This window comes from Sus scrofa, unplaced genomic scaffold (assembly GCF_000003025.6).
Source record: "Sus scrofa isolate TJ Tabasco breed Duroc unplaced genomic scaffold, Sscrofa11.1 Contig1206, whole genome shotgun sequence".
Lineage (NCBI taxonomy): Eukaryota > Metazoa > Chordata > Mammalia > Artiodactyla > Suidae > Sus > Sus scrofa.
In genome coordinates, this window is record NW_018084833.1 from 1,446,465 (window position 1) to 1,473,305 (window position 26,841).

A 26,841-nucleotide genomic window follows, 5' to 3' on the forward strand; every position below is an offset into this window, starting at 1 on the left:
GGCCACCCAGGAAATGAGAATTTCAGTTAAACAGCGGATCCCCGTTAAGTCTAAGTATATCCCGTTAAATTTGCATTTCAGGTATGGGACTTACGTAGACTTCAAAAACAAGTCGCTGCTTCTCTGAAACTCACTTTTAACTGGATGTCCGGTACTTTCCTTTGCTATATCTGTCGAACCTACCCCAGGCTCGCGGGGAGGGTGGGTCCACTGAAGCGGGGAAAGGAGTGGGGCGGGGCCTGGAGGGGCGGGACCGGGCCTCGGGGGCGGGCCGACGAGGGGCGGGGCCTGGAGCAGAACGTGGGGGCCGGGGCGGAGCGAGCGGGGTGCTGAGGCGTGACCAGGCGCTCGGGGCGGGGCAGGAGGCGGGACCAGGCGCTCGGGGCGGGGCGAGGAGGTGCCTGGCCTTCCAAGGTCGGGACAGGCGGGGGGCCTAGGAGGCGGGGCTGGGGGCGGGCGGGCGGGGCCGGGGCGGGGCCTGGCCTCGGCGGCAGGGGCGGGGCCGGGGCGGGGCCTGGCCTCGGCGGCAGGGGCGGGGCAGGGCGCGCGCGGCGCACGTGACGGCGGTTGCCAGGGTGAAAGGTCAGGCGCGGCGCGGCACTCCCAACATGGCGGCGGCCGGGACGGCGGCGTCGGCGGCGCGCAGCCCGGGAGCCCCGGCGGGGATGGCGGCTCGAGTCCGGCGCCCGCCCGCGGCGCGGCCCGCGCGGCTGCCCGCCCTGCTCGTGCTGCTGGCGGCGGCGGCGGGGCCGGGAGCGGGCGGCGCGGCGCGGCTGTACCGCGCGGGCGAGGACGCCGTGTGGGTGCTGGACAGCGGCAGCTTGCGCGGCGCCACGGCCAACAGCTCAGCCGCGTGGCTCGTGCAGTTCTACTCCTCGTGGTGCGGCCACTGCATCGGCTACGCGCCCACCTGGCGGGCCCTGGCCGACGACGTGCGAGGTGAGGCGCACCCCCGCGCGGGTCCGACCCCGGCCTCTCGGCCTGGCTCCCGCGACCCCCGGATTCGCCCCTCCGGCCCGCGGCAGCCTCTCAGCCCCCTTTCCGCGTGGCTCTACTCAGGGACCCCTGTCGGCCGCCGCTGGCCTGCACCCCGGGGACCCCGTACGACCCCCGTGCGCTCCTGGGACGTCGGCCGTCTCAAGTCGGAAAGACAGCCCTTCTCAGTCCACAGCTGGGGGCCGGGAGGTCGTCCCATGCGTCCTAGCTCCCCAGACCCCTTGTTTTGAGTCCCTAAGAGCTTCGGCGAGCGCCCAGGCCTTTGTCGTAGCTGCGCCCTCTTCCATCCTGCGTCCCATCGCTGGAGTGGCTCGAGTTCTCACTCTCTGGGGATCCCCACTCCTGTCCCAGGCCCCCTCCCCTTTAAGCCCTCTTCCTCCTCTGCTGGTTTGCTTGGCCGAGCATATGGTGGCTACTCGAAGTATCCACACCTCAGGCGTCCAGCTGCGCTGAGACTTCTCCGTAGAAGCAGAAGAAAACCCTCAAAGCGTTTCATTGGTTGGTTGCTGGTACACAGCCGCGCAGCCTTTGATAAATCTGTCATCCACCCAACTTCTGCTGGTGTTCCCACGCGGTCTTGATACCGGCACTTCCCCGGCCTTGCGAATTGCGAATCAGTCCCCAAGCGAGCGGCCGGCTCTGAGTGGCAGAGGTGGAGGGCGGGGGGTTCGGGGCGCTGGCGCTGAATGGGGTGCGCGCCCCGTCTCTCAGGCGGGAAGCTGGTCCCCAGCGAGAGGCGGCTTGGCAGGCCGCTTGCTGGGGCGGAGCTGACCTCTAATTATGTATTTGAGCGGCTGAGAGGCTGAGAGTAACAAGTTGCAGGGCTGCTTCCTGCACCTGGGCGTCACAGCCAGTCTTGCGACTTTCTCACTTCTGGACAGATGCGGAAACGAACCTGAAAAAAGGGCTTCTGCGCCTGGTTGTAAATGACTATCTTTAGATGCTTTGCGTCTTGCCTTGGGGGTTGGGGCCCCTTGATCCGAAAGGGTTCGTTTTTTGGTCTCATGTTTTCTTTAGTCCCTCGTGTTCCGACCCTGGTCACAGCAGAAATCAGAGGCAAAGTGGACAGTCCGCTCCTTAGTAGGTTTTTTTTTATTTTTCCTAAGCCTTTGCTTTGATACCAGGCAAATACTTTAATAATACAGACGACTTTTCAGTTCTCTCTCGTTATTTGGTGGCGGAAACAAAGATATGTAAATTAAAAAGCAGGTAGATTTGGCAAGATGTTTGGCTCCTATTTTGTGCGTGTTCCGAGTTTTTCAGTGTAGTGGCTGAAAAAGGTAAAAGCTGTAAACTAGGTTTGACTCTGCAAACCCAACAAGGCGGGAGCCTTGAAATTTGTCCCCGGGACTCAGAAGGTAATTTATTTTTGAAACTGGAACTGGCCAAATCCATACCTAATGGTGTGATTAATTTAACTCGTAGTTAAATAAGGTTCTCTTCAGAGAGCTGGACGTCCTCCAAGTCAGAGCAGGAAGTACAGGCCTGAGAGAAAAGGGAGAAGTGGCTGAAAGTGAGAAACAGCTGTGGCCCCAGAGACGGGAGGAGAGCCGGGGGTCCTGAGAGCCCAGCTGCCCCGGGGAGGGGCCCCAGCACCAGTGCTGACCGAAAGCAGAGCCCTTGGCTCTGGGGAGTGTCCCCCCCTCAGGGACCTTGTGGGCCCAGCCCGAACCTGCTGGATCAGAAGCTGGGGCCGTGGGGCCCAGCCTCCTGTCGGCACAGGCCCCAGGGGTGGAGGATCCCTGCTCTTGGGGACAGTAACCCTGCAGGACACCCGCGGGAAAGGGCCCATGGCCGGCGGGGCTGCGAAGCGTGGCATCTAAACTCCCCTGGCGATGGGGTGCACGGGAGCGCCCCAGGGAAGGGCCCGTCACTCGGGCCCTCGCCTCCACGCGACTGACCCCGGGCCCTTTCTGTGCCTCATTTCAGCGAACCCCTGGGGAGCACACTGGGGACTGCCCCCGCCCCCGAGGAGGTCAGGGTCAGGGTCAGGGTCAGGAAGTCGGCGCAGCCCCTCTGCTCTGCCTTGCTTCCCGCCTGGCCCTCCCCCAGGGGACAGGTGCCCCGCGCCCACGTCGTCCGGTGTAAGAGTGGTCCTTGCTCCCGTTACCACCGCTTCGGCTGGTCAGTCCCTCGTGACTCGGGGTGTCCCCTGAGCCCCCAGGGCGCGCAGACTTCGGACCAGGCCTGTCGCTGGGGGCCTCTTCCGACCCCTCCTGAAGCACAGTGATGAGCCAGCGGAGGCAGGCGCGCCTCTAACCCCCCTGCTCCCTGCTGTCCGCCCTCCCCCGGCTGACTGGCCTCTGCCACTTGCTCTGAAGGGGCTCCCGGCCCGGGCCCGAGGGAGGGGGTCCCCTTCCGCTCGCTTGGGGGTACCTTTGTTTTCCTGAAAGATTTGGATTGAATTTTAGCTCTTTGCTGACGTTTTCAGGATTTTGAAAATAATCGTTTTTTCCTCATTAGAAGGTGGCTTAACAAACAAAAGGTCTGCTGTTGGCGGCTTGCAGTGTTTGTGTGGATCCGGCTTGGGCCTGTCTCTTCTGAGTCCTTTTCAAAGCCGAGCCGCCGCTGTGCTCCTGGAGATCCCTTTGCCCGGAGCTGTGGTGTCGGCTGGGTCTGTGGTGCGGCCTCCTCCTGTGCCAGGAGCCGAGGTGCCCAGCAGGCGGCCCCCACCCCTGCCAAGGCTCTGGCACACTTAGGAGAGCTCCTCGGGGCAAGGTGTGTCCCGCCGGAGGCCCCGGGGCCTGTTCGCCTCCGGGAAGAGCGCCAGGGAAGCAGGCAGGTGTTCCGTCACTGCCCCAGGATTCTGGGTGAGAGACGCGGGGGGCCCGGGAGCTGGTAGGAGGCGCCCCTCCTCTCGCCATCCGCGCGTGGCGCGTGGTCACGGCGTCGGGTGACAGGCCAGGTGGGCCGATGGCCCGCTCCCGGGGTCTGCGGAGGGCGGCCGGCCCGTTCTCGCTGCCGGTGGTGTCGACTCAGTCTCGCCTCCCGTCCGGCTCTTCCTCACCACGTGGCGTCCTGGTCAGCGTGGCCGCGGGGCTCGTGGACGTGAACTAGACCCCGGGTGGTTCCCTGTTCCCTGGAAGGAGGAGGGGCCTGAGGGCGAGGTGCTGATGGCAGCGGGAGCTCAGCCGGACGCGGGAGAGGCGAGACGAGGCTGTGAGGCAGGCCGGGTGCGTCCCCGTTACGGGCTCACGGGAGCCTGCTGGGGGCCGACTGACCCCCCTGCCCCCCACGACTTGTCCGTGAGACCCAGGCTCCAGAGGGACCCCACTGCCGAGGAGAGCTCGGCCAGCTCGCGTGGGGAGCCCGGCTTGTGAGGGCCGCCAGCCCCGCCGGCCTCGTGCCCTCGCGCCGTGATGCTCGGCCTCCAGCCCGTGAGAGACGGTTCGTGTCCAGCTTGCTGCTTACCAGTCAGCCTGCAGAGCCCACGGGACCACACACCGTGTCGGTTTAAGCCCATGGGGTGGACGTGGGGGTGGAAGGATCCTTGAAACCCAGTCCTGGGCCCTCTGCCCACGACGAGGCCAAGGCAGAAAACCCCTGCCCTGGCAGCCCGGGGGACTCGTGGAGACGTGTGCTGACCTCTGCTCATTAGCATGTGGCTTGGGTTCTGCCCAGGCCCCTGTATCCTAAACTGGCTTGAACCTGGAGCTTATCTAGAAAGATCTTTGCTCAGCCAGGCAGGGGCCTGCATGGGGCTGGCATGTGGGATCCGAGACGCCAGCCTCCCCCGACCTCCGGAGGGTGAGGAGGCGAAGCGGGGCTCGGTGCCTTAAACCAGCACCCGCTGGCGTTCTCGTAACCCTGAGTGGTTCGTTCAGCTGTCCTGTGAGCATTTTCTAGAACCGATGGATGCTTGACCGTAAACCAGCCGTTTTGAGAGGTTTTATTAGAACTGGACAGGTAATGGTGAAACGTTTCATCCTGTTAGGTTGAGATCAGGAGACTTGAAATAAATTTCAGCCCGCTGTGTGTGGAAGCTTAATTCCTCCCAAGTGTTGTTTAAGCCCGTGGCACTGAGACGAGGCGTGTGAGCGGTGAGGCGTGGGCGCAGGCCTGACCTCTGCTCCTGCCATGCCCCGCGGCCGCGCTGCCTCCCAGCTGGCCCTCCGCACCCCTCCCTGCCGTTTGGTGAGGGGAGCGGATGGCCGAGGCCGTGCCTGTCCTGAAAGCAGGCCGTTGGCACTCAGCTCAGCGCACCTCTCTGCTTTGGGTGGGGGGGGGTCCTGGCAGGGGGGAGACGGGGGTGGGGAGGGAGGGGCACCCGTTGAAGGCGCGGATCCCCTGAAGCTAAAGCTTTGACACGTTTGCATTTGATGCCGTGAAATCGACGTTTCCCTTTTGTGTCGCGGTGAATGCCGTCCATCTGCCAGGGCGCAGGGTGACTGCTGGCGCCCCAGAACCCAGGGCTCCCTCAGCTGCGCGGGAGGCGTCACGTGCCCTGCACCAGGCGGGCCGCTTCGCGGGCCCTGCTGCTGGAGCCGAGCCCCGGGCCGGGCAGGGGCTGCCTCCGCACGCACTGGCCGCCTCGCTGTCCTCTCCCGGCAGCGTGCGCCCCAAGGAAGCGGTTAACACGTTCTGAGTGCGCTACCTGCCCCCGGCCCCGTGACCGAGGCGGGCACGGTCCCTGTGCCCCCTCACCCCCCGAGCCTGTACATCAGAGGGGAGCCCCGGACAATAAACAGAACCAAGCACGTGAGCAGGTGAATTGCCGCTGACGCGTCCAGGAAGGGGACCAGGATGCTTGGCTTGCACGGGGCGGTGCCAGAAGGGTTCGGAGCAGCTGAGTGAGGGGCCTGCCACGTGGAGGGGACAGTGAGTGTGAAGGCCTGAGCCGAGCAGGACTGTTTCATGTCCAGAGGGCCCACGTCTGCTAGGGGCCACCGTCGCTCCCGCGCTGTCCTCAGGCTTGACCAGCAGGGAGAAGGGCGGCCTTTGGCAGGTGTTGGGAGAACCGAGGGCCGCAGGCTCCCAGGGGCCAGCGCGGGGTGCTTCTGGGAGGGGCTGTCGGGCTGGGGGCGGGTTTGGGTGGGCAGAGATGGTAGAGGTGGTAGCAGTTGTTCCCCAGAGAAGTCACGGGTGCAGGACTTGGCTTCAGGTTCACCGCCAGGAAGAAGGCCGCCTTGCAGGTGCTTCTGCGCAGGTGGTTTTGGCACAGCCTTCGCAAGTGCCGTGCCTCGGCTCCAGGGCCTCAGCACGCAGTCGCATTTGTCCCTGTGCTTGGCCAGTCACTGTCCAGTTGGGCTGGTTTTCTTTTCTGTTCCGTTGTTAAGAAACGTTATTGCGGAGTTCCCGTCGTGGCGCAGCGGGAATGACTCTGACGAGTATCCATGAGGACGTGGGTTTGATCCCTGGCCTTATTCAGTGGGCTCAGGATCCCGTGTTGCTGTGAGCTGTGGCGTAGGTCGCAGACGCGGCTCGGATCGGCTGTGGCTGTGGCTGTGGCTGTGGTGTGGGCCGGTGGCTACAGCTCCGATTCCCCTGACCCCCCAGCCTGGGACCCTCCATATGCCGCAGGTGTGGCCCTAAAAAAAAAAGGCACTGTTATTTCAGACTTGGACATGTGACGGGAAGGCGGGGCTCGTGTCCTCTCAGTGTCAGATTTGGGCTTCATTTCACAGGCTCCCGCGGGCTGGCTCTCAGGGGCCGTCCCGTGTGTGGCCTTGTTAACTGCTCTTCGTCAGGGGCTCAGGCCGAGGCTGCCGAGAGCTCACAGACCTCGACGGCAGAGGGAGGGTGGCTTCCGTCCAGTGGGAACAGGCAGCGGAGGGTAGGCGTCCCCGGCCCTGGCGGCCGTGTCCTCTCACTCCCCTGGCCAGGCCCTTTGGTGTGACCCCTGTTCCTTCTGCACGTGTGTGGGTAGTGCCCCGGGCGTCTTGAAGAGTAGTCCCCACTGTCGGCTTGGGGTGGACGCGGTGGAGGAAGCCTCATGCTGGTGAGCCTACCAGGTCTTTGTGTATCACAGGCGTCCGAGGACCTGTCGGCCCCGCGCAAGTTTTCTTCAGCCCCCGCAAAGCTCCTCCCCAGCGGTCAGACTGCTGAGCCGCCGCTGCTCTTTGGCAGGTGACGGCCCGACTCTCCGTCACCACGCGGGATAAGCCACTGGTGAAAACCTGAGGGAGACCAAGGTTTTTCTTTTTCTCTTTCATTTTTAAGCCACCAGCAGGTGTGCCCTGTGTGTGTGTGTGTGTTTATGCTACACCCACGGCATGTGGAAGTTCTGGGCCCGGGATCGCATCTGAGCCACAGCTGCCACCTGAGTCACAGCTGCGGCAACACCGGCTCCTTTACCTCGTTGCACTGGCTGGGATCCAACCCGCACCGCCACGGAGGTGACGTCGGATCCTTAACCTGCTGCGCCACAGCGGGAACTCCAGCTGTGCCCTCTTTTGAAGGGTAGGGTCCCCCTCGCCCCCAGTTCTGAGGGCGAGGTGGGCGCAGGGAGGCAGGGAGCCCGTGTCCTCCTGGGCCGTGATTTGGGTGGCGTGCCCGTGGCTCTTGGGACAGACCCCTCCGGGGTCTCCGCCCTGCCAGCCACTCCCGTCCCCCTCCTTCCTCGGGCTGCGCTCAGTGGGACACAGCCGAAAAGGATTTCCACGGCTGCCCTGGGCAGGGCCCCGTGTGACCTGCCCCGCGCGCAGACCACTTAGGAAAGAGGGCTCCCTTTCAGCACATCCTATAACCGGAGGCGAGGCCATTACCTACCTGGTCCCCGGGGCCTCCCCGACTGCTGCCCGAAGTGCCAGCACAGCTCCTGGCAGCACGCCGGCCCTCGGCCCCGGGGACCCTGAGCTGCTTCCTCGCGGGCTCAGGGCCCGTGGCCAGGGTCCTGCGTGGAGGGTGGGGCGCGCGCTCACGAGCGGGCTGCCGCCTGGGGATGGGCCCCGGCCTTGGGGGAAGGTGTGAAAGATGCTGGGGGCGTGAGGGCAGCGCGTTCCCCGAAGACCCTCTGTTCTCTGTGTTGGGCGCATGTCACGCAGAGGCTTTTTCGGGACGTCGCGTGATGAAGTGGCTGCTTTACTCTACGTGTGACCATCAGGGTTTGGGGGACAAACGTTCACCTGCACTGAGTTTGGGGTGACCTGGTGAGACTCAGCCCTTGGATGGCAGTGGCGCCCGGCGCCTGCCGGCGCCTGCTCTGAGGGCCTGGATGCAGGCCACGGTCGGCTTTCTGCCCTGCCAGCTCTGCTGCTCCTCTGTCCTCGTGTCCAGCAGTCCCCCAGGCAGGTGGCCTGTGAGCGAGCTCGTAACCCTGCTTCGCTTTGGAAGCGAGGTGGGCAGGGGTGGCCCTTGCCGTGGGGGCTGCGCCTGGGCAGGTCAGGGAGGCCCCCCGGGATGCGGTGTTTGTGTGAGACTGGAGAAGGCAGCCCCGCGCAGGCCAAAGGAGAGTGTCTGTCCACCCAGGGAGTGGGCTCGTCGTGGGGCCAGTGTCATCCATGCTGACCATCTCGGTGGCCAGGGTGGCTGGGGCAGGGGCCCGGTCCCAGGGGCAGATCTGAGCCCTCGCCCCGGTCTTGGCCCTTGGAGCGGGGGAGCGCCAGAGCCCGTGGTTCCCCTGGACCTGGCTCTTCAGCTCTGCGCCCGTGCGGGGAGCTGCAGAGCCAGGGCAGATGCCCTGGCTGCGGCCTGTGGCCCGGCGCTGTCTGGGAGTCCGGAGTGTGGCTACGCAGCCGGGGTCGGCTCTGTCCAGCCGCATATTCGCTGCAGCCTGGTGTCCACACGGAGCTGTGCTGGCACCTCCGGGAAGGTAGACCGAGAATCAGGACCCGAGGCCCGGGGTGCTCGCGCGCAGCACGCATCCCCGCGAGCGGGCTGAGGCTGCTGGGAACGTCTTTGTTGTCTTGCATCACTTTCCGTTTCGGGCCGGCTCCCCTGACGCCGTGTCCCACTCTCCGGGGCAGTGGGGCCCTCTGGACATCCTCGCTGAGCCTCGGAGCCTGCGGTTGTGAGCCAGGGAAGAGGTGGGCGAGATGGAAGGGCCGAGAAGCTGCGATGGGGCCTGGGGGCGTGGGGGGCGCCGTGCAGCCAGGCCGCCGGGCGGAGGGGCCCCCCTCAGCACAGGACCTGCTCCCTGCTCGCCCCGCGGGCGCTGCCTCTGCTGCACTAACTGGATGAGGGTATTAACTGTGCTTCCGTGGTTCCCGTGATTGGAGACGCCCGAAAGGAGTGACCCACGATGGGGAGGGTTCTGTGATTTTTTCCCATCCTCTTAAAGTGGCCTCAAGACAGGAGTCACAGACTCGCTGAGGCCGCGCAAGGGGCCCTGTTCAGTCATTGGTTGTGAAAGGTGCAGCTCGGCTTTTTTTCTTTGCCTTAATCCTTTGCCTTATATCAACGTTGGTCAATCGTTTTTATAATTACTGAAGAAAAAGACACTTTCTTTTGGTCTTTTTAGGGCTGCCCCTGCAGCATTTGGAAATTCCCAGGCTAGGGGTTGAATCGGAGCTGTAGCGAAAGGCATGTATTTTTAAGCAAAGGTGTCAGAGGTGTTACGTTAGTTGGGGAAAAACCAATTATTGAATTGCTAATGGACACAGGCCTTTACGCTGTGTAGTACTTAGTGGTGGTCAGTTTCTCCGTCCAGTCAGGTTGGTTGGTTTGGTTTGGTTTTGTTACTTAGGGCCGCACCTGCAGCATATGGAGGTTCCCAGGCGAGGGCTCGAATTGGAGCTACAGCTGCCGGCCTCCACCACAGCCGCGGCAGCATGGGATCCAAGCCACATCTCTGACCTACACCACAGCCCATGGCAATGCCGGAGCCTTAACCCACTGAGTGAGGCCAGGGATCACACCCGCAACCTCGTGGATGCGAGTTGGATGCGTCACCGCTGGCCGTGGTGGGAGCTCCAGGCAGGTCTAGAACACAAGCTCTGCAGTCTTCGAGCCCAGCAGTGCGCAGAGTGACCGCGCGGAGCCGTGGTGTCTGCAGTGTCTCGGGGACGCCGGTTGTGGGGTCCCCTCTGAGGTCACGTGGCTGTAGAGGACGGAGCCGGATTCCCCGTCCCCTCGGGCCGCCTCAGCGAGCCTGCAGAGGCCGCCAGCTCGGCCCCTTGCCCTGGGAGATGAGGGTGGGGCGCCGGGGTCTTACCACCTGGGAGAAGCGGGTAGAGCTTGTGAGGAGCAAGCCTCACTTGTCACTGCGGGGGCGTCACGCTGGTGACGGGAAGGGCCGGGCCGAGCCCTCACCCGAGCCCGCTGCGCCTCCTGCAGCCTGGGGAGCGGGGGTTCAGAAGGAAGGGAGGCTCGGCCGCCCCACCCGGGAGCCAGGCTCCCTGCGCGTTTACAGAAAAGCCCGGGCTGGTGCAGTCACGGGGCTGCGGGGTGGAAGCCCCCCGGCGGCGTGGACCGGGCCGTGTTTGGACCCGAGTCAAACTGAGGAAGAAGTGGACGCCTGGGAGGTTGGACCCCCGACCGGATCCTGTTGCTGTCGTCGGGTGTCTGCCTGGCCCCGCGTGCTCGCGGTGGTGACCTGGCTGGAGAAAGGGTGCCCAGGGCATGTGCTGGTAGCTGGCGGGCTGGCCCGGCGCCAGCGGCCGTGGCCGAGGACTCGATGAGCCAGGGATGGCTGCGAGCCGGCAAGTGTCCCTTTAAGGCAGGGAAGCCTGCGCAGTTCCGGCTGCCCCTTTTCACACGTGTTTGCGGCGTGGGAGGGGCCTTGGGGACGCCCTGGGGTCACCCCCCCCCCCCCGGGTTCTCCCTCGGCCGTGTCCCTGACCCAAGAGACCAGCGGCCAGACGCTGCCGGCACCTCCCCGCCCGACCGAGAGCCTGGGGACGTGCCGGCCCAGCAGCCGCACCGCGTGGGAACGCTTCTGGGCAGACGCCGCGCTCGGGGCCACCATCCTGCTGGCCGGGGCGGCGGGGCTCACGGGCTGCTCCCCGTTCCAGATTGGGCCGCCGCCGTCCGGGTCGCCGCGCTGGACTGCGCCGAGGAGAAGAACCACGAGGTGTGCCGCGCCTACGACGTCCGCTTCTACCCCACCTTCCGGGTGAGCGCGCCCCCCGCCCCCCCCCCGCCTCCGCCTCCCCGGGGTCGCACGTGCCACGGTGGGGCCGTGTGCCCATGGGTGTGCCGGGCTGGGCTCTGAGAAGCTCGGGGCTGCCCTGCCCCAGCCCCAGCCCCGGGCCCCGGCTCCGAGGAGGCTGCCCTGGCCGCCCCCACGCCCCCTGGCGGCCCACGTGACCTGGATTGGCCACATCGAGGGCGCTCGGCCCTGCGGCTCCAGCCCCCCTGTGTCCTCTTCCACTACAGAGGGCGGCGGCGCAGGTCACCTGTGGGTTGGCGCGGCTGGGGTCCCAGCGCGTGCCCGGGTGCCGGCAGCGGGGTGTGCCAACCCCTGCTGCTGGGGGCATTGTCGTGTGTGTCGCCCCCTCTGCCCGTGTCACTTGCTGTTTTCCCCCCGGCTCGTTTGTGCTTTTCTGACGATTTACCGAAGTCCTGGGTATGCGCCCTGCTCAGTCCCTCCGTAGTGAGACGGGGGTGTCTTCAGCCCGATGGCCGCTTTCTCCCCGACTTTAATGTGTCTTTAGTGGGGAAGGGGTGTAACTGTCATGTAGAAGCCTTTCCTTCTGCCCAGAGACACACGTAACACCCGTCTTCCTGCCGGACGTCGTGTGGGTCGAGCTGACGCTCCAGAAGCACCGTCAGCGCCGTCGGGAGGCGCCGTCCGCTCTTTCGGGCCCTGCGGGCTCAGGGTTCGGGTTGGCCCTGGGCGCCTCCCAGAAGCTGCTGGGAAGCAGGAAGACCCACAGAGACACACAGGCACGGGCTCGGCGTCAGGGCCGTGAGCTTCCCGGAGAAAGTCGGCCGCGGCTCTAAGACGACGAGCGCCCTGCCGCCTGGAGAGTCAGCATTCACACGGATACCAGCTGCTTATTTAGTCTCTGTTGCTCTTCCTAGTATTTTAAAGCATTTACGAAGGACTTCACAACTGGAGAGAATTACAAAGGTAAGGCCGTAGGCCTGCGTGGCCCCCTCTCAGATTCCGCCCTCCCGGAGAGGCCTGGGACAGTGAGGGTGGAGGCCCCCGGCAGCACCAGCATCCCTGCCTCTCCTTTAAGCAGCTGTGGCTCCAGCAAGGATTTGTTATTTTGTGCTTTGCCTGCCTTGGCAAACATGGCGGTGAGATTTCTCGTTTCTTCTTTTTTAACGGCTGTACCCGCGGCCTGTGGAAGTTCCCAGGCGAGGGGTCGAATCGAAGCTGCAGCTCCGGCCTACACCGCAGCCACGGCCACATCAGATCCAAACCCACTGAGCGAGACCAGGGGTCGAACCCGTGTCCTCACAGACACTTGTCAGGGTCTTAACCCCTGAGCCACAGCAGGAGCTCTGAGGTTTCTTTTTTAAAGTAAACTTTTTTGTCGGAAGAAAACCTTTGGAGACGTGCACACGGCACAAGTGCACCCATGGGTGTTTGTGAACGAGCCACCCCCCCCCAGCCCAGCCCCCAGGTGAGGTTGGCCCGCCTGTCTCTGACGGGTCTCGATGGACCCGTGCGGGTGGCCTCCGTCTCCATGATGTGTGTGCAGCCGGCCCAGGGCTCCCGTGTCCCCGGGTCCCCACGCTGGCCGCCGCGAGGCCTCCCGGCCCACAGACCAGTGCCGCGTGTGCCCTGCGTTGTGGGCGGGCCGCTCGGCTGGGGCTCCCCGGCGCCCGGTCGGCCTGGGCTGTGACCGGGTGCTTCCCCGCAGGGCCCGACCGAGAGCTGCGGACGGTGAGGCAGGCGATGATCGACTTCCTGCAGAACCACACGGACGAGAGCAGGCCTCCCGCCTGCCCGCCTCTGGACCCCATTCGGTGCGTGGCTCGGGGAGAAAGCCGCAGGGGGCGAGGGCGCTGCGTCGTGCCGGTAGCGGCCAGCGTCGTGGGTGCTGGCGGGGACGGCCGGGACCGCGCTGAACGCCGCCTCTCGTCCTCAAAGGCCCAGCGACCTTCTCTCCCTCATCGACAGCCCTGCTGGCCGCTATGTGGCGGTGCTGTTTGAAAGCGACGGCTCCTACCTGGGACGTGAGGTACTGTCTCGTCGTCGCCCGGCCTGTTGGGTTCCCATGTTCCAGTCTCACTGGTTCTGGGGACGGTGGCCTGGACTCGGCATCCCCCGGTTTACAGGCGGCTGTGGGGACAGGGAGGGCCTGGGGGCGGGGAGGCCCAGAGGGTCCCTCAGGCCTCGCCGGCAAGGCTTGTTGGGTGCCCTCTTCTGAGCTCCCGGCTTTTGTGCCACGTCCACAGTCCTGTCAAACCTCGTTTCTGCTGTGAAGCCTGTTTCGCTGTCATTTCACGCATGTGGGACCGATGCCCTGGCCTTTGGCTTCAAGCGGGCAGGAGAACAGGGCTCTGTGCCCCCGCGTCTTCCAGGGACGCCAGGGCGCACCTGCCTCCAGAACTCGGGCGTCCGTTGCGCTCTCTCTGCCCTGACCCCGACTGCTTTTCTGCTCCCGGGCGCTCCGGGATGGAGCAGGCCTGTGCTGGGCTCTGGCCCCCGCCCCTAGGGTCCTGCGTTGGGGGCCAGAGGCGTCCCGGCCACGGGCTGTCCCTTGCCCCCACGCCCTCCCCCCGCAGACCCGTGCCGGGCATGGCACGGCAGCGGCACCCTCGGCTCACAGGGCCCTTCCAACCCGGCGCCTTAGTGAGGCCCGTTCGGTACCCACGCCATCCCTTCTGAGAGGTGGTTCTGCGCCTGGCCGTGCGGGGCCCCATGGGCCTGCCGCTCTCCTTTCACACCATCCTAGCTCCCAGATGCCACCCTGGCATCCCCTGGCGCCGCGACCCCACTGCTGCGCCCTCAGCCTCCGCGGCACTGGGCGGGGCCGCTCCGGGAGAGGGGACGGCCAGCTCCGAGCCCATGGCCCTTGGGCTGGCCGCCGGGGAGCCTGGTCGCCGGCGGTGCCGTCAGCCTCCCAGACACAGGCCGCGGGGGTCGAGGGGAAGCGGAGGCTGGGACGCACCCCACATGCGGTGGCGAGCGGCCCTGCTCGGGGTGTGGACGCTGCGGGACGCCAAGGCGTGCAGGTCAGGGCCCGCTGTGGCCGCCTGCGGGAGCCCAGGGAGGGTCCCCGGCGCTGGCGGGCGAGCAGGCCGAGGGCAGGGTGGGCTCCGGCGGCGTTCGGGCCGCCCCTCGGGGCTCTTTGTGCCGTTGCCTGGGGACACGGCCGTCCGCGGGGCGGGTGACGGCCCTTCCCCGCTGTCCAGGTGATCTTAGACCTGATCCCGTACGAGGCCGTCTCGGTGAGGAGGGCGCTGGGTTCCGACGCGGCGCTCCTGGCGAAGCTCGGCCTTTCTTCTCTGCCCTCCTGCTACCTCATCTACCCCAACGGCTCCCACGGACCCGTCACTGTGTAGGTTGGGTTTGGCGGGAGGAACGTTCCCCACGGCCCCTGGCAGCCCCGGGCCCTGCGAGCGCGGGAGCTCGCTCGGTCCGGCTCCAGGCCCCACGCTGGCTGCCTGCTCCCCCTGGAGGAGCCCTGCCCAGGCGGGAGGTGGCACGCGGCACCGCGGCCTGGCTGCCCGGCGGCCTTTGCTCCCTCCCGGGTGCCGTTGGCACCTCATCCACCCCGTGCTGCCTCGGGTTCTAGTACTTGCAGGTGATGTTACCTTAAAACCCAGACAGGGATCAGTGCTCAGCACACCTGCCCCTCGGGGCTGTGGGTGGGTTCGCCTAACGTTCTCAGAGGGCCCAGCTCCCCGGGGCGCGGGCTTTGGCACCGTGCTGCTCCCCAGCCGCACATTCCTGGGCCGGAGGTCCCCGTCACCGCCCAGTGATGGAGGGGGGCTTGTGCTGGACCTCGAGACCCAAGGCAGCCCCGGTGCCGGGCGCCTGGTCCAGGCTCCTGCAGGCGCGGGCCGGCCGTCCAAGCCCCGGCTCTGAGCCCGCGCCCCGCCCCCCCCCCCTTTCTCACAGCGGGAAACCTCTCCGGTCCTTTTTTTCCTCTTATTTGAAGTCGCTGCCAGGTGTGAGGAAGAAATCGCTTTTGTCGCCCGAGAAGCCAGACAGGGAAGAAGACTCTGGGACCGTGGCTTGGAGGGAGTTTGACAGGCAAGTGTTCCCCCGGCAGTAAGGGGCTGCGGGTGCAGGACGGGCCACCACCCCACCGCCCGTCCCCCAGGAACCCTCCCTGAGGTCTCGGGGGGTGGGGGGGGAGCCCCGCGGGGTGTGGGAGTCAGAGCGCGGCTTTGGAAGGGGGGTGTCCGCCTGACTGTGGCGCCCACCCAGGTCAAAGCTCTACACGGCGGACCTGGAGTCCGCGCTGCACCAGCTGCTGAGGGTGGAGCTGGCCGCCCACAAGGCCCTGGCCGGGGCCGAGCTGCAGACACTCAAGGACTTCGCCACCGTCCTCGCCAAGGTGCCGGGCCTGGGCCGCGGGGTGCCAAGGGTGGCGGCTGGGGGTGTTTGCTCCGCTGGCTGTGGGGACACAGGCCGCCTGGGCTGACGGGGGCCCCCTGCTCCCATCACTTGGCCCGACCGGCCACGCACAAGTCACCGGGGTCACCTGTGCAGGGCGGGGGCGGGAGGCAGTGCCGTCCTCAGGACGAGCAGGGGCTTCTGGGGCCTCTGGGGCTGGGGGGGGCCTCTGGGGCCGGGCGGGGTCTGCGGGGGCTGGTGCCTCGCAGGTGAGTGGGAGGCTAAGGGGAGGCCTGGCGGGATGAGAAGAGGGCAGGGGGCTGGGGGAGGGGAGGGAGGGAGGGCAAGGCTGCTGTGCTGGGACCTGGGGGCTCCCGCCCTAGCGGCCTGTGGAGCAGTGGGGGCTGGCGTGGGGAAGTTAGGGGTCACCACAGTCTCCTCCTGCCGAGCCCGCTCAGCCCCAGAGCCGAAAATCCAGGGCTTGTGGCTGTCTTGGCCCGGGGCTCCTACGGTGGCCGGCTGGGCTTCAGGGAGGGGTCCTGCCCTTCCCGGGGGTGGGCCCGAGCCCCAGTGCCCTTGGCCCAGCAACCCCTCTGCCCACTGACCTCTGAGACGGCCCAGGCCACCTGCTGGTCGGCTGTGCTCCGGTGTCCCCGGGAGAGATCTGTTCCCCAAGGGCAACCCTGAGTGGCCTGTTATGCAGGAGACAGGAGACCTGATGTGAGAAGGTCCGTTTGTCACACGTTCCTCTCTGACCCAGTGACTCATCACACTTGGGCTGGTCTGGCTTTACTCACCAGGAGTGAAAAATGAAGGACATAGGATTTAGGTTTAAAAGAATAAAGGGCCCCACGATAGGTTTCACATGAACGAGCGCCGCCTCTTCAGACGGTTCCCCGAGCCCCTCAGAGCTCGGGGCCCTCCCGCTGCTCCGCTCCTGTGGGCGCGCGCCTGCCCGCTGCCCATCATGTGACCCTCGGGCCGTGGCCACCCCTGCACCCCGGCGCCAGCCGTTAGCGCGCCGCGTGGGCTCTCTCCGAGCCCCGAGGCCTTTGTCCTGCAGAGCCCGAGTCAGATCACACGACCAATAACTTTTCTCAGGTTTGCCTAGATGTCAGCTTCTGGGTGGTGGGTACTGGCGCCCTGGGACCACGCAGGGAAAACCCAGATGGTGCCGAGCGGGACGTGGGTCGCTTCTGCTCCATCCGTTTGTCTCAGCAGCTGCTTTCACGGGTTTTCAGCCTCAGCGACCCTCACCTGCGCGTTTAACGGGCCCCATCGAGTGGAGGGCGCCCCAGAGAAGGACCGCGGCTCCTTGAGCCGAGGCCCCTCCTGCGCCCGGCTGACACAGCAGCCGTGTCCACACGCAGCCAGGCAGCAGGCTGCCCTTTGCGCGGGCACCTCCGTGGCATCCCCCCTGTCCCGGGTGGGGACACAGTCAGAGACGGCCGAGGGGGCGGGACCAGCGAGGGATGAGGTTCTGGAGGGACCGCAGAGCCCGAGACAAGGTGACAGAAGAGGCCCAGGGTGGCCGTGTCGTCTGTCGTTGTGAACCGGCTGCCAGGCACGAGGACCAGTGGCCGTGGGCTCGGGGGAGGCAGAGGGCGGGGCACCGCGCGGGCTTTCCCCGCAAGGACCCCTGTCCTGCCCAGGTCCCCTGTCTGTTGGGGGAGACTCTGGTTCCTCCAGAGACCCCCACCCCGCTCTCCGTTAGCGCCACTGCGTTCGAGGGGTGGGTCCAGCCGGGAGGCTGTCCGGGCCCCGCGCGGTCGGGCCCTCTCCCGAGCAGCCCCTGAGTGGGCTCCCTCTGCTTAGCTCTTCCCCGGGCGGCCGCCGGTCCGGAAGCTGCTGGAGACGCTGCAGGAGTGGCTGGCCAGCCTTCCGCTGGACAGGATCCCCTACAACGCCGTCCTCGACCTGGTCAACAACAAGATGCGGGTGAGGCTCTGCTCCAGGGGGCCCGGGGGGCGCTCGGCCCTGACCCGCCTTCTCTGTGGTGTCCCCGCTCCCGCGCCGCCCCCGGCGCCGCCCCTGCCCCCAGCTGTCCCGCGCAGGGTCGGGGCCTCAGGCGGCGCGGCGCTGGGGCGTTCTGGGCTGTGGTTTCTGTTTTCAATTTCTAGCGTCTAGCGACCCCTTCTCAATTTCCCACCGAGAGACCCGGCAGGGACAGACGGGTTCCAGGAGAAGCGGGCGAGGGTCGAGCTGCCACGCAGGCCGTGCCAGCGGCGAGGGTCGCGGGCTTGGCACCTGAGGCTGCGGGCTCAACAGCCGGGCTGCCTAGCGTCTCGCGTGTTCCACCAGCTCCGGCCTTGCCCTCTCCTCCCCGGGACCTGAGCCGTGGGGCAGGAAGGTGGGCCCGTGTGGCCCCTCCTGGGCTGTCCTCGCCGCGTCAGGCCATCAGCTCACTGGCGACGTCAGGATCCTGCTTGTTGTGCCAACAGCCGTCAGGCGGTTGGCTCTCTCGGTCGTGAGTCTCGTAGGGTCGTGACCGAGGGGGGGCGGCCGTCCCTCACGCTGACCCCTGCCGACGCATCGAGGGCACAGGCGAGCCCCTCTCCTCCCAGACCGAGAAGAGCAGGGCGTCGCGGGTGTTGGGCGCCCTTCCTGAGACAGACTTTTCCCTCTCGTTTGTTCACTGGATGTGACCTCACATGTGGCGACATGTGTGGCGCTTGGAAGATGTGCTTCCTGTGCAGCCGCCACCCCCGCGGCCCGGACAGGGGTGGTGACCAGCTGTTTTTCTTTCAACGATCCCGTGATCTGTGCCTCCCTCTTTCTTCGTTTTTCAGATTTCTGGCCTGTACCTCACTCGCCGCGTCCAGTGGGTCGGATGTCAGGGAAGCCGAGCGGAGCTGAGGGGCTACCCGTGCTCCCTCTGGAAGCTCTTCCACACTCTGACTGTCCGAGCCGGGACCCACCCGGACGCGCTGGACGGCACAGGTGAGCCGCCCCGGAGCGGGGCCTGGGTGCCCGGGCCGCCTGGCGCCGGGAGGTGGGGGGGGGTGCGCCAGAGGTCGAGGGGCCCCCGGGCCCGCCTGGGGGTGGAGGCCCCGAGCGCAGACGCCTGCCCGCTCAGCTCTGCGCCCGCCAGTCTGCGGGAGGCCGAGGCCGCGCTCGGCCGGGAAGGCGTGCGAGCGGGTAGGAGGCACCGGGAGGGCGTCTCTGATGAGCCCCTGCCCCGGCGGCCTCTCCACCAGCCCCTTCCCCGGGTGGGGATCCGTCCTTCGGCCGCAGACTGTCCATCGCTCGCCCAGGAGCCGCCAGGGCCGCGCAGAACAGACAGTAAAACGCGCGCCGGGCTTGTGATCCTCTCTGAACTGGGAGGCGTGTGCACGTCCCGGTGAGGCGGCCCCCGGCAGCGCCGGCCTGTCTTTGAGTTTTGTGTCTGAAGCCGCATGGGGTCCCGAAGGCTGCACTGGTCCGAGCGGACTCTGGACGCCCACGGTCCGGTGCTCTTGCTGGTAAAGTCGCGCAGCTCTTCCCCGGGACCTTGTGCTGTGTGACGGCCTGGGGCAGACGCCCTGGCGCGGGACACCCTGCTCGGGTTTGGGCAGGCGGGTCGGCTTCCGCAGGTCGGGCTCACGGCGGCCCAGCTCCCCCACAGTAACCCTGGGGCCTCGGCCGAAGGGCCTGGCTGCGCTTCGGCCGCATCCCGCTGCTCACACAGGGCCCGTCGGTAGGTCTCGTCCAGCCCCGATCCGGGCGGAGGTAGCAGCAGAGCTCGGCCGGGCCACGCGGCCGCGTCGGCATTGCCGCCCCCGGCTCTGCCCAAGGTGATGCTGGGTTCCTGCTCCCGGGGTCTGTGGACAGAGGTGGCCTTCAACAGAAGAGTCCCTTAGGAGTCCCAGGACAGGGGAGTGCGTTTTCGGGGGAGAGCCCGGGGCTCCCACTAGCATGTGGAGCCAGCAGCTCCGCGCTGCCTGACCGACCGCCAGCCAGACCACCGGCACCCACTTCCGAGACGGGCACCTCAGCGGTGGGGACCCCGAGCACACGCGGGGGGCGTGGTGACGGCGGGATGGAGGCCGCCAGCCGGCCGTCGGCGGCGCAAATGGGAGCAGCCCCGAGGCGTCTGTCTCCCGCCCGGAACTGGGTCAGGCTGGGGCCCGGATTATGTCTTGGAAGGTTTTGCCTCCTTAGCACTCGCTAAACCCCGCCGCCCGCAAAGCCGGCCCGTCCCCTAATCCCTCAGGTGGAGTTTGTGCCCCTTGTCCACTTTAAAGATTAGGGCGCCCGCGGGAAGGGAAGGAGGATTACCCAGCGCGCGGGCAGATGTCGGCCGGGCCTGTCCCCAGCCTGGGCGCCGGGCAAGGCGGCGCCTGCTGGGTCCGCGGGAAGCCGCCCGGGGTGGGGACGAGCCGTAGGGCCGCCTGGTTTCAGAGGAAGATCCCGCTAGGGCTGCTGTCACCGCGGGTTCGGGTTCAGAACGATGTCTTTTGTTTTTTTTCTAATTATTTTGCTGCCTTTCTTTTAATGCCGACGTTTAATCTGTCTTAATCTCGCGGTCTCGTTTGTTCACTCAATCCCCGTATTAGTTGTCTGAACAGGACTCGGGCCCCGCCCTGTGCCGCTGCCCCGTTTCCTCAGGGGTCCTCCTTTGAGCGGAATGCTGGCTGCGTCCTGCTGGGGGCAGGGGGGTCACTTTCTTCAGCCACCTGCTCCTCACTCCTGGGTCCCGTCAGGGTCTGTGCGCCTGGTACATGCCAGAGGGTTTCTCCCCACGGAGAGGCTGCGTTTTCTTTAAAAGGGTGCAGGGGTGCAGGCCTAGGAGGGGCCTGTGGCCTCATGGTTCAGGATCCAGCGTTGTCCCTGCTCTGGTGCAGGTTCAATCCCTGGCCCGGGAAGCTCTGCGTGCCGCGGGCACGTGCAGGCCTTCACCAGCCTTGCCGCCCTGCTGTTCCCAGAAGGAGCCTGGCTCCTGATGGGCCGTGACTGTCGCAGCCCCTCCTGGAGGAGCAGCCGCAGCGAGGGGCTGGCCGCAGGCCCAGAGGCGCATCTCGAGGCCACGTTCATGCTGCAGCTTGGGCTTGGGGAGGGTCTCCGGGTAGAACCACCGCAACATTCCGCATGCGTGGCGGCCCTGGCACCAGCCGTTCCTGGCTCCCCCGCTGCCATGCCAGCGCCGCGGTTCCGGTCCGACCCGCCATGGTCCCTCCGCAGGCTTTGCAGGCGACCCCCAGGCCGTTCTGCAGGTCATCAGGCGGTACGTCCGCGTCTTCTTTGGGTGTAAGGAGTGCGCCGAGCATTTTGAGGAGATGGCCGAAGAATCGATGGACTCCGTGAGAACCGCAGACCAGGCAGTTCTCTGGCTCTGGAGGAAGCATAACGTGGTCAACGGCCGCTTGGCAGGTGAGCGAAGCCACGTCCGGCGCCCGCGCTGGCGCGGTGGGGACTGCACCTGCTCTTCGCTGACACACTGCCCACCACGCGCCAGGCTGCCTGCCCGCGAGGCCCGCCGCCCGGTCACCTGCCGGGAGCAGGGGTCGTTTCACGGGGACCCTGGCCGGGGAGCTGCCGGCCTCGGCTTCCTAGCGTCGTCGCTCGCTTTAGGGCTCCTGGGCTGCGTGGAAACGGAGGCGTCTCTTTCCACCCACCAGGTCCCCGAGAGCATTTGGCAGCGGAAGGGTGGGAGTGTCATTACTTGTCAGTGAGGAATCCTAGGGTCCTTAAAACCTGCTCTCAGACCGCAAACCAAACCTCTCAGAGTGGTTTTGTTTAAAAAACAAAAAACAAACTAGGGCGCGTGCGCTTTCTCAGCGTTAAGTAATTCAAACTGTTCCTGAATCAGTGGCAGATTAAAATTAGGCTTAAAAATAATCCACTGAGGAAGAAATCTTAATAGAGATGAATAGAAAATACCACTAAACTGCTGGTTTTATTTAATCCACTGCGGCGTAAAGACCTAGCACAACTAAGGCACTAAAGGGAATTGGTTTTTCTCCGCTCCTGGAGCTGATGGCTCCAGCTCGGGTCACGGGGCCGCGGTGCCTTGTGTCTGCGGGATTTGTCCTCTGCCTTAGGCTGCAGGTTAAGGCGCTTCCGCTGTGGCCTTGGCACAGACATCTCCAGAGGCAGGTGTCAGCCCCTCACAGGTCCCCGAGGTTGCCCTGCCCGGCAGCCCTGAAGCCGCGGGGGAGACGCGCTGGCCTGGGGGCCGCTGGGGCTGGGGCCTGCAGCTCTGTGACCGCCCTCCCTGGACGCCATCCCCCGCCCCCCAGGCACACCTCTGGCCTCTGGATTGGGGCCCAAGCTCCTTGGAGGCCCTGAGACCTGGCCCGGATGCTGCCCGTCCCGCCAGACCACAGGGTGCTGCACGGGGATGGCCTCTGGCCTCGCTTCTTGGTCTGGGTGTGCGTGTCCAAACCCCCCCACGAGACACGACCCCCAGGGGTGCACCCGGGCAGTGAGTGGCCGCACCGCCCTCCCACCCCGCCCGGGACGCGGCCTGCAGTGCACAGGCGGCGGCGGGGAGGTCGGAGGAGAGCGTCTCTGCTGAGTTCAGGCCTGCAGCCAAGGCGCTCTCCTCCCGTTGCTCCCAGGAGCACTCCCTGGGGGTGCGGCACCCCCAGTCCGATGGGGAGTTCCAGGGCCCCGGGCCCCATGGCCGCATTTGCTGGGGCAGGGCCTTCACGAATGGAAGGGAGACGGGTGCTCGGAAGTGCAGCTGTGGAGCTCCCTGGCGGCTCAGCCGGCTGAGGGACAGTGTTGTCACTGCTCTGGTTCGGGTTGCTGCTGTGGCATGGGTTCGATCCCTGGCCCAGAACTTGTGCGTGCTGGGGGTGTGGCCAAAAAAAGTGCAGCCGCGCGCCTGGGGGAGCTCCCTGGCTCTGGCTCAAGGTCTTGCCCCTCATGGCTGAGGGCCCAGCGTGCGTGGCCAGGGAGCGCCCCGGGGGTCAGTGGGGGTGGGGGCAGGCGGGGGACTGTGGCCTGTCAGGCGTGCTGAGGCGAGCGACGGCTGAGCTCTGTCGCCGAGCGGTCGGGGTCAGGAACCTCAGATTGGATTGTCTGAATCGCATCCCCCACTCCGAGGTCCTCCGGCAGGTGTGCAGGGCCTGGGCCCCGACCCGCTGCAGAGTGACACCTGTAAGGTGGGTCCCGGGTGGCGGGTTGACGCTGTCACCAGGGCAGTGCCACCAGCTGCCGAGCGAGCCGGGCAGAGCTGTGGTGCGTTTGTGAGCGTGGGGCGGCCGGCAGGATGCAGGCCGAGGTCTGCACGGGGGACGTGCTTGGCTTTCCCTGGGTGACCGGGTTCTGTCCTGGAGTGTCTTCCAGGGTCCCCTGGGGGTCCTGAGGAAACGCCTGGACAGCGCGTGTCCGGGGCGGTGCTCCTGGTGCTTTGTGGGGCTGGGGGCTTGGGCGGACGCCCTGAGCGGGCCACGAGGTCAAAGGTGCAGAGCCGGGGGCTTGGCCTGGCCCAGGGGGGTGGCTCGGAACGAGGTCTGGCTGGGGGAGTGGCCATGTCCGAGTGTGACGTCCCCGTGCTGCGGGGAGGGGCACGGCCAGTGCGGGCTGAGCAAGCAAAGGGAAGGCGGGACCCCACCCGGAGGTCGGGGGCCAGGAGCGGGGTGTGGAGGGGGTGGGGGGTGCGGGCAGGAGGGATGCCGGGTAGACTGGGGCCGGTGCTGGCCTGCGGCGCCAGGAGAGGGCCGTCAGCCGCCGGAAGGGCCCTCACGGCAGCCCCCCTCCTCCCAGGCCATCCGAGTGAGGACCCCAAGTTTCCCAAGGTCCCGTGGCCCACTCCGGACCTCTGCCCCGCCTGCCACGAGGAAATCAGGGGCCTGCCCAGCTGGAACGAAGGCCAGGTGCTCCTGTTCTTGAAGCGGCACTACGGCAGCGACAACCTCGTGGACACGTACTCCGAGGACCTGGGAGGCGCCGGCGAGGGCGCCCCGGCCGAGGGCGAGGGGCCGGAGCGGGGCCGCACTTCCCCAGAGCAGCCCCGCGGAGCCCTGGGCGCCGAGGGCCTCCGCGTGCCCAGCGAGCTGCCGCCCGGGCCTCACCTGTCAGAGCGGTGGCGCCAGGGCCCGGCCGCGGACCTCGGGAGTCTGAGCGGCGCCGAGGGCCGCAGGGGGGCCGAGGCGGCCGCCGCCGCCGCCGCCTTCCTGGGGCTGGGCTTCTCCAGCCTGGACATGAGCCTCTGCGTCCTGCTCTACGTGGCCTCGTCCTTGTTCCTGATGGGAATGTGCTGCTTCTTCCGGCTGCGGTCCAAGCGCTGGAAGGTCAGGCTCCACCACCCGTCCGTGTAGACGTCTCGAGACCATGGACGCGCCTTCGGGGGAGCCCGCGGCTTCCGTCTTGAGAGCAGGGATCTGTCCGCGCACCAGCCCTGAGGGCCCTCCGCCGTGCCTGCCTCTGCCTCTGCCCGCAGGGCTCACGCCCGCACCTGGCGAGGGACTGTTGGCCTTGCTGGCCCCTCGGTGGCCACCTTGCCCAGACCCGGGAGCGGGGGCTTCTGTTTTCTCTCTTCCAGGTCTCAGAGCGGGCGGGGGGCCCTTCCCCCGGCTCTCGCAGCCTCGCTGCCCTGGGACCTGAGAGCAGCCCCCCGCCCCCCAGGCCCCCAGTCGCCTCCCCGGCCCGCCTGCTCCCCGAAGCCAGTGGTTCTCAGTGGTTCACCTGTGTTCGTGCTTCTCCACTGTGTGGTTATTTCTGCTCGAAGCAGGAGAAATCTCCCTGGACGTCGAGGCAGCTCAGGACCAGAGAAGGGACGCCCCTCCCCGCCCTGCTCTCCGCAGGCGCTTCCCCTCCAAAGGCGGATGGGGGGCGGGGGGGCTGCGGGCCGGGGTGCTGCCCCTCGGGCTCCAGAGGCGTTCTCCTTGTTCCCGTGGTGACAGGCGGCTCCGAGTCCCCTCTGCCTGCCTGTGGGCTGGGCAGACCTGCTGGAGGCCCTGAGAGATGGGGTCCCCCACGTGAGGGGCTGGCAGGGGCCTCCGAGGGGGCCCGTGTCTTCCCCCTCCAGCACCCACGCGGCACAGCAGGAGCCCAGGGCTCAGCGGCAGGGCGGCGGTGGCGCCCTAAGGCCAAACCGCATTTGCCTGAAGCTGTTCCACCAGGTGTCCTGGTTCCAGGCCAGGTCCTCAGGCTTCAAGGATTGGTTTTCTAACATTTAATGGTTTTAACACATCATTTGTAAAACCCAAAACATTTAGAAGTAAATTCGCCCCTGAAAATGTAAACAAAGACAGACACTGTGGCAGGGACACTTCCTGAGATCCTTTGTGGCTGTTGGTTTGTCTCACAAGCTCAGACGTACGTGTGTGAGTGTGTGTGTGGGGGAGACCACGATGCTGTACCTGTGCGTGCGTGTGTGTGCGCGTGTGTGTGTGAGTGTGTGCGTGCGTGTGTGGTGTGTGTGAGTGTGTGTGTGAGTGCGCGTGTGTGTGCGCGTGTGTGTGTGAGTGTGTGTGTGAGGGAGACCGCGATGCTGTACCAGTCTTTCCACTCTGCCTCTTTCTCTTCCACCCACTTAGGGTGTTTACTAAGTGCAGCCGACCACGTGGTGTGTCCTACGACACGGATGCTGGTGTGACACCAGCAGCGTGGGGGGGACTGTCAGCTTCTGGTCACTGTCCGTGGGGGGCGCGGGCCGCAGGCCCTCAGAGCAGGGACTGGCTCCTGAGCTGCTCCCAGAGGTTTCTTGTTTGACGCTTTCTCAGCCCTGGAAGCCTTTGTGTTTTAAAGCCGGCTTGTCTTCCTGGGCGTGTGCCTGCGTTACTGAGGTCCCTGGGCAGCCTGACGCAGGATCCAAAGGGAAATACTTCGGACCAGTCCTTAAACGGCCTTTTGGTTCACAGCCAGTGTCTTTTTCTCCCCAGAAGTAAGTTTCTTTGGGCGGAACTGGGATGGCGCCTTGCTTACTTTCTAGAACCCGCCTGAGGGTGATGGTGGCATTCAGGGTCATAGCAATGTTGCAGTTGGAGGGACAAGGTGTGCACAGGCCTGTCGTGGTCGGGGGAGGATGTGCCAAGGTGGCCCGGGGCCCTGCGGCCCGTGTGCCAAAGCGGGAACTCAGCCTCACGTGCTGCTCAGAACCAGACGCTCCCTTTAGGCAGAGGTTCAATTCTCTTTCCTAAAGTTGTGAATATTGAGACTAATGAACATAGTAGCTCGATAATTTAAATGTATATTTATTTTTAATGGAAGGATTTTGATTAGAAAGAAGCTACTTGACATGGGAATGTCAGTGAAATTTCCTACTTGCCAGGGACACAAACATTTTGTATGTATGTAAAACTCTAATGTGCACATTTTAAAAATAAATCTGATGTTTGAAAACATTGTGATTCTTTTGGAATAAGAGCTGGCGTTACCAGCGACGGGTGTTGGGCAGGCTGCTGGCCAGGGTCTCCTCCAGTGTAGGGACTGGACATCCGAAATGGTAGGCTTGCTTGCTTTTTTTTTTCTTAATCTTATGGCCCCACCACGACATGTGGAAGTTCCCGGGGCCAGGGATTCAATCCAAGCTGCAGCTGTGGCAACACCAGATCCTTTGACCCATTGCGCCGGGCCGAGGATCGAACCCACCCCTCTGCAGCACCCTGACCTGTTGCAGTCAAATTCTTAACCCACTGCACCACAGCAGGAACTCCTGAAATTCTAGTTTCTTATGAACCACAGGCCAAGAGTCAGTGGGAAGTGAAAGGTGGGCAGTGAGGGAGCGGATCTGGGGCTGAGCTGGACTGAGCGCCGGGACAGCAGCCTCGGTTCCCCGCACGGAAGCGGGCAGGTGGTGGGGCTCAGATGATGCACGTGAATCTCCCCAAAAGGGCACCTCTGAGGACCCCAGGTGAAGGGTGCCACCAGCCTCCGCTCTCACTGGGCACAGCTCTCCCAGGCTGCCCCTCTGCCGCCAGACCTGAATGGCGTGCCTCGTGCCCACGGCTTTGCCCTGACACGTGCGCCACCTCGGGTTCTGGACTAGGGTCATTTCTCCTCCCCCCGCCCTCCCCTGTTGTGCAGTGGGGGACCTCCAGTAGTCGTGTGTGTGGCTTTTAGGGAGACCGCTTGGCTGCCCTTTTGCCTTCCCAGGCGGCCGCTGGGCGTGCCAACCAGCCGGGGTGTGAGTGATCAGTGGGCGCCCTGCCTGCCAGCCTGGGTCTGTGTGGGGCTGGTGTAGGCTTACCATCCGGTAGCCGGTCATCCAGGGTCTTGGCCCTCACAGCCCTTGGGTCCTTCTGAGGAGTTCTGTTGGGGGCGCCCGGGTGCACTTCCTCCTGGCTGTCCTGGGGGAGTGGGCCTGGGGCTGGGCCTGGAGGGCATTGTGGGTTGGGGGTGGAGGGCAGAAAGTTTCTTAGGCCTAAAGCAGCAGTTGAACCGGGCAGCACCTGGAGCCCGAGCCTCAGCAGAAGCCTGGGCCGGAGGCCACTGGGGCCAGAGGACCTGCAGCCTGGGCGCTGCCCTTGCAGGAGGCCGTGAGCGGGAAGGAGCGGGAGCGGCGGGGTGGAACACCCGCTTGGGGCGAATCCCCAGCATTGGGAGCTCAGGGCGGAGCCGGCTGGCGCCGCCCG

At 65.8% G+C, this 26,841-nt stretch overlaps 1 protein-coding gene across 3 annotated transcripts; it reads left to right on the plus strand.

Annotated features, from left to right (window-relative positions):
- Positions 1-599: 599 nt before the first annotated feature.
- QSOX2 (quiescin sulfhydryl oxidase 2) lies at positions 600-25,611 on the plus strand. 3 transcript variants are annotated; one of them, XM_021081047.1, is made up of 12 exons: positions 600-939; positions 10,887-10,987; positions 11,899-11,947; positions 12,690-12,795; positions 12,920-13,010; positions 14,188-14,333; positions 14,897-15,031; positions 15,209-15,338; positions 17,153-17,275; positions 18,127-18,277; positions 20,498-20,686; positions 23,030-25,611. In XM_021081047.1, the coding sequence occupies exons 1-12, from the start codon at positions 609-611 to the stop codon at positions 23,581-23,583; spliced, it is 2,106 nt and encodes a 701-aa protein (XP_020936706.1). In that variant the 5' UTR covers positions 600-608; the 3' UTR covers positions 23,584-25,611. The 3 variants fall into 3 exon arrangements, with proteins under 3 accessions (XP_020936706.1, XP_020936707.1, XP_020936708.1); XM_021081048.1 differs by having other exon boundaries at positions 12,950-13,010; XM_021081049.1 differs by lacking the exons at positions 600-939; positions 10,887-10,987; positions 11,899-11,947; positions 12,690-12,795; positions 12,920-13,010 and adding an exon at positions 13,017-14,007.
- Positions 25,612-26,841: the final 1,230 nt, after the last annotated feature.

Bases quoted from the DNA above. Each gene is read 5' to 3' on its own strand.
- QSOX2 (XM_021081047.1), top strand. From the start codon at position 609: ATGGCGGCGGCCGGGACGGCGGCGTCGGCGGCGCGCAGCCCGGGAGCC. The intron at 15,032-15,208 runs GCAAGTGTTCCC...GCGCCCACCCAG, and splicing joins GCTTGGAGGGAGTTTGACAG to GTCAAAGCTCTACACGGCGG. The intron at 18,278-20,497 runs GTGAGCCGCCCC...GTCCCTCCGCAG, and splicing joins GGACGCGCTGGACGGCACAG to GCTTTGCAGGCGACCCCCAG.